The following is a 6,000-nucleotide window of genomic DNA, read 5'->3' on the forward strand; positions in this document are numbered from 1 at the left end:
TTTAAACTTTACATTTTCATGTTAGACACGGTCACTGTGATTTTAGTCATTTGACTGTATTTGATCTGTATACATAATTAACTGCAATACATGTTCTTGATCTCCCCTTCTTCCTTCAGGAGGATTTGACCTTGAAGTTAAAGGCTGGGGCGGCGAGGACGTCCACCTGTACAGGAAGTATTTGCATGGGGATCTCATGGTGATCCGGACGCCAGTGCGCAGCCTCTTCCACTTGTGGCATGAGAAGCATTGTGCTGATGAGCTGACGCCTGAGCAGTACCGCATGTGCATCCACTCCAAGGCAATGAATGAAGCCTCCCACTCGCACCTTGGTATGCTGGTTTTCCGGGAGGAGATTGAGGCCCACCTTCATAAGCAAGCTTACAGGACTAACAGCCATACTGACCGCTGAGAAGTGCAACCTTTCTTCTATTGAAGCGAACATCTTAAAGTCCAACAAAAGGCTGCCCAGCCAACCTCTTCTGAGTTGCAACAGTTTCCTTGACATTTTTTTAGGGCATCACAAATCTTCCAAGCAAGGCTTTGCCCTCAATGCTGTCATGGCTTCCATCTCAACCATAAGACTTGATGTCATGTAAAATGGTGGTTGGGGAATAATTCAGGGAAAAGAAAAAAACAACCGCAATTCCCTTTTGCTGAGAAATTAGATTTTTAGATTTTTTTGTATATATATGTATGTGTATATGTGTGTGTGTGTGAGTATATGTATATGTATGTATGTATATGTATGTATGTATGTATATATATATATATATATATATATATATATATATAAAAAATATTTTTAATTTAATTTTGGCAGTAATCATTTTTTCCGGTCTTGTGCCAGTTGGCCACTGTTCTGTTGCAATGCCTGCAAGATTGTAGTGGCTCACTTTGCAACACTTGGGCGACAAATGAGTTATAAACTACTGTATCTTGGGAAGGTGTAGCGCCTGATTTTTGGCTTTCTGCGTTTGTTTTGTTTTAGTTGATCTTTTGAACGTTCATTACTGCATTTTTAGACAGAATATAAAAGTGCATAAGTCTTTGAAATACACAAACTTTTCATGGCTCTCACATATGATGTTATAGCAGGTCTCTTGTACTGTAGCATGGAAGACCGTTGCATCTGGCAAAACAGGGTCTCCATATATTCACACCTTTTCGTGCTTTTCTTGGTATCTTAAACATTTAGGGGAGGTCATTTCATTTTCTTGGGTTGTTAGTTCCCAGCTTTGCACCGAGGGCTCTCACAAGCAGACAGAGGACAACATGTATTTTCTGGCAGGAGTAAATATTCTGGAAGCTGCGTAGTCTACCTAAAATGGATGTCGGTGGGGATGGAGTTCCGTGTAACTGTAGTCGAATTGCTTGATATTGATAAATGCTGAAGATTTGCTCCATTATTTGAAAGGTCAGCAGAGTCCTAGCCTATTTTAATTTGCAAAGTCAGGACAATGTGCTAAAAAATTATAAGAAATAAGAATTTGAAAATTTAGATACTGCAACAGACTTGGTAGCTTCTGCCCTATGTTCTAGTAGCACTCATTTATTGAAGCGTGCCGATCAGTAGCACTAGCAGCACCATCTAAAGCTAGAGCTCTACTGTTGTTGTTGCTGCTTAATCTGAACAGATCCTTTAAAGTTCAAGAAAGACTTTGTGCATGAACTTTCAGTGCTAAAATGTGTCCATTACAATCAGATGACCATGGTTTTACACTGAGGGCTTTATGTTGTCTTCCAACACAGAGACAAACAGTAGATTGTGTGATGGTCTGACTTTAAATACTATATTAGTTTGAGCTTATAGTGGACACCTGATCTAATATCCCATGGAGAATTTTGGGCCTAAAAGTTGGCTTTCCAGTTTGGGGCTCTTCTCAAACTGCAGCCTGGATACTTAACATGCATTGGTTTGTGGACTGTGTGTTCAGGCTATTTAGACAAGTTTCAAACCTTTCAATATGGAGCTGTGGTGTTGATGGGAGCTGGACAGAGTTGAGTTTTATTTGAAGAGGTGAGGTTACAGCAATTTGTAGAGCCCGTTTGATGGGCTATATCAAATAAAACACAATTGTGCACTTCGAGAACAGTCTGAGCTGACTATCAAATGCAGTTGAAGAAAACTAGACCAAGAATTATTTTTGGCTTGATTTAGTGCAATTGTTTCCTGGTTCGGAGCGGACGAGTCCTCACAGAAAGACTTCACTAGTGTCACAAACATTCTTGTTATTGTTTAAAGGTATTTGTTTAAAAACAAATTTACCATGGTTCTTTGGTGGTAGGTATGTAAAGAATTAAGAAACAAAAATGAAAGACAAATTCTTATATTTTCCTGAACTTAGAGGAAAGTAAATCTGCCAACGGGAAAAGGAAATTTCCCCCAGACGGGTGCATAAAAAGGACGCCTTGACCCTCGTTGAGATTTTTAGGGCTCCTCTGTATTTGTAAAGCAGGCACTCCGTTGTCCTGGTGAAGAAGAAATGTATTGATAATACAGCAGAAATATCCAGTTGGAGAAAAAGAGACATCATGTTTCCATTCAGCGGTGGGAAGACAAGATTGTTTTAAGTAATTTTGCTCTGTGCAAGGTGTTTGTTTCTTTTGTGTTTGCCTATGTCCCTAGGCATCGTAGTCTGATGGGTAAATCTGCTAAACCTGTAACAAATGCATTTTGACTACAATAAAGATGAGCATTAAATGTAGGTAACCAAGTACTGAATGGTAACGCATATGAACAAAAACATTAATGTATTTCAGTTATATTTTCTGCCTGGTCTCAGTATTGTAAATACCAATTCATACCTTACGCTATTAAAGATGATGGAAATATTGTCAAATAACAATATTTGGAAAAGCACCCTGGGCTTAATTACTCTTATTTCTTCGTACGTTTGTCCTTGGAAAGTAGTCTGATGTATCATAAGTAAACCCCAGTGAAGTTGATTTACTTTGTCCCATATTGTCTCCTTTTATTCCCTCAATGAGAACCTCCCGCTGCACTTGTAGGTAGTATCAGACACTTATAAAAGACTGAGAGACCTCTCTTTGGTGTGCAAACATTTCTGACAAGCACTGAGTTCGGGAGAACGTAATACAAAAATTCACTTCAAAGTCTTTGTGGCCTTTATGGTGAGCTTGGGTTGTTCTCATTTGTGGCAACCATATCTATATCCCCTTTCCTCAGTTTTTACTAAGAGCAGCTCCAGTAATCCACCCACTCTTACACGATTCTGCAAGAACCTTTAAACCTCTAACCAAATTCGTTAATAGGGAAGATATAAAATCATTTTCTGCAAGAAAGTAGCCTTCAATAACCTACTTCATCAATAGGTTTTATTGTATTAGATACAGAGCTGTTTATTTTAGATAGTATTGTGTTTAGTGTGTGTGTTTTTCTATTACCATGCATGCTAATTCTTAGCTTAGCATTTTTGTATATTTATTTAAGATAGATCGAAAATGATGCCTTACAGCAACATCTGTTTATTTTGAGACGTCCAAATGTGTATAAATAAAAGGACTCTGGCGGTACAGATATTCCAGCATGGTTTTGAAAGATTACTTGATATGTGCACTTGTTTCCTGAACAGAGAGCAACTTATTTTGGCTTGCATGCTCTTTGTGGAGAACGGTATTGTAGGTTCCCAGCATTCTATTTCTGTATCTAGTCTTTTATGTCAGAAGTTAGCCAAAACCATTTGATTTTACTATATTTATAAATATATAATGTTCTTAAGGGGGTTTTCTGCCAGCCCCCTTCATCCCCTGGTCTGTTGATGTGTCATTCACATTTTTTTTCTTCCGACTCCCAATACAACATAAACAGCCTGGGACAGTGGGACAGCCCACTCTGCCATTAGCTAACTTCACTGTTACTTGCAGCATTCTGTGACTGACCCATATATTGTTTGCCTGTTGTGCCTAGGGTTGGACCACAACTCCAGGGCCTGCAGTGGTTGTGTCTTGCTGCATCACGTCCAATCAACACCGGTAAACAAAGTACTTCATGGCAAAGACCCCACACTGAGTTTGGTCGAGGTCTAAAGGTAGGTCTCGGTCCCACAACAGATCTTGAAGAACTCAATCCTCAAGTACATAAATCCAGGTATAAGCGTAAGAAGTTCAGGCGGATTGTGGCCCTGTCCAACCACTCTTTACCTCCTGAGAAGGTAGAAGGGCATCATCATGCCTCCTGGTCACTCTTCCTAAGTTGCTCTACTTCGGAGTCGATACCAACCCTTGTTCTGTGCCAATCCAGATTTCCAGGGCTGTTGGCAACATTGCAGCAAGTCATTGACTTCACCAAAGTGGCTTTGTCGCATGTTACTGGCACCCTCTGGGTCCCCTTCGGGCCCCCAGGAGCAGCTTGGCCTCCAAACTCTAATTCCAATTGCATCCCCACCCTCAGCGCTAGGTTAGGGCTCCCGACCAACTTCGGAATCATTTTTTCCCCCTACACCACAAAACATTCCACAATACGATTCGCCAATGCCAGTGGCATCGACTCTGGACGATGACTGCCAACCCATAGTGCTGTGCAACCCTGAGGCTCTGCGCTCCTTTATCAGCGCCACAACCTTTTTACCACCCTTCTGAATGAATTAGAGATTTAGTTCGAAAATGCAACATTTGAAAACAGGTTGCTACTTTTTTGTACCTTGGACTTTGGGTGTACTCACCACCGCATACTCTCAGGACGTCTTGAATTCAACGATTGCGGTCTATCAGAACCTCTGTTGCATTGAAGGATGGGCGTCCTATGTTGCTGATCAATTTTTTCCTGTATTATGGACATATATGGTTTACATTACCCAATCTAATGTTGTTGGCTACCTCCGACTGACCCACTGCTTGTAGTTTAACTCGGTTCTTACTGAGCTCTGATTTCGGACCCTGCAAATACTGGATGAATACAGTCCGGTTTGCTATACCTGAACCGTGTTGGATAACCTTGTGCGGGATATTGCAGCAGATTGAATCCAGTTCAAATGGGGTGTTGACGTTTCTTAGAAATTGGATCCGACTTTGTTCTTCTGAGCTGACTTACTACCGCCTTGATTCAACAATTGGAACGTGGTCTATCAATTAATTTTCTTGCCCTGACGAAGTTCCGATAAGGGCAACGAAACGCGTTGGCTGTTGTCTGGTTTTCGTTTTATGAAATGAAGAATAAAGGAATGTGAAATGACCATTCTGGGCTAAAGTGTGACTTCATCCCTGGTGCTGCCTCCACTTTTCTTTAACATTTGAAAACAGACCGTTTTTACCTTTCAGAAGCATGTCGTAATGGGCGGGTGTTATCTCTTTGGTCAAACATCGGGCGTTTTCACTGGAACATAAGATACCTCCAAATGTTATTTAATTCACTTACAGTGGTGAAGAAACCTTTTTTGAGACCTCAGAGTGAGTAAATTGGCCATTTTCATTCACTTTTACCCATTCCTCATATCTTGTGTTTAGGGCCCCTGGAAGCATGAAAATCACTTTAAACATATCATTTTATCTCTAAAAGTGATTATCCACGTACAAATGTGAGATGTAGTTCAAAAATGCAACATTTGAAAACTGACCATTTTTTACCTTTCTAAAGATGTCGTGAGAGGGGTTGTTCTCTCTTTTGTCAAAAGTTCAGCGTTTTTGCTTGAACATCAGAGGTCTCCAAATGTTATTTAATTCACTTCCCGGGGTGAAGAAACACTTTTTGAGACCTCGGAGTGAGTAAATTGTCCCTTTTCATTCACTTTTACCCATTCGACTAATCTTGCATTTAGGACCCCTGGAAGCATGAAAGTCACTTTTAACATGCTCATTTTATCTCTAAAAGTGATGATACACGTACAAATGTGAGATGTACTTCAAAGACGAAACATTTGAAAACTGACCTTTTTTTTACTTTTCACAAGCATGTTGTAATGGGGGTGTTCTCTTTCGTTAAAAATTGGACGTTTTTGTTTGAACATTGAATGCCTACAAATGGTATTTCATTCACTTCCA

The 6,000-nt window shown here is 40.2% G+C and overlaps 1 protein-coding gene across 3 annotated transcripts in view; it reads left to right on the forward strand.

The window, feature by feature from the left end:
* The window catches only part of CSGALNACT2 (chondroitin sulfate N-acetylgalactosaminyltransferase 2), a 263,693-nt gene extending 260,830 nt beyond the window's left edge, over positions 1 to 2,863 (forward strand). For all 3 annotated transcript variants that reach the window (XM_085605158.1, XM_085605171.1, XM_085605164.1), the window contains exon 8: positions 120 to 2,863. In XM_085605158.1, the coding sequence (XP_085461284.1) occupies positions 120 to 412 (293 nt within the window). In that variant the 3' untranslated portion in view covers positions 413 to 2,863. The remainder of the gene's footprint in view (positions 1 to 119) is intronic.
* The last annotated feature ends 3,137 nt before the right edge of the window (positions 2,864 to 6,000 follow it).

Source organism: Triturus cristatus, chromosome 1_2 (genome assembly GCF_964204655.1).
Source record: "Triturus cristatus chromosome 1_2, aTriCri1.1, whole genome shotgun sequence".
Classification (NCBI taxonomy): domain Eukaryota; kingdom Metazoa; phylum Chordata; class Amphibia; order Caudata; family Salamandridae; genus Triturus; species Triturus cristatus.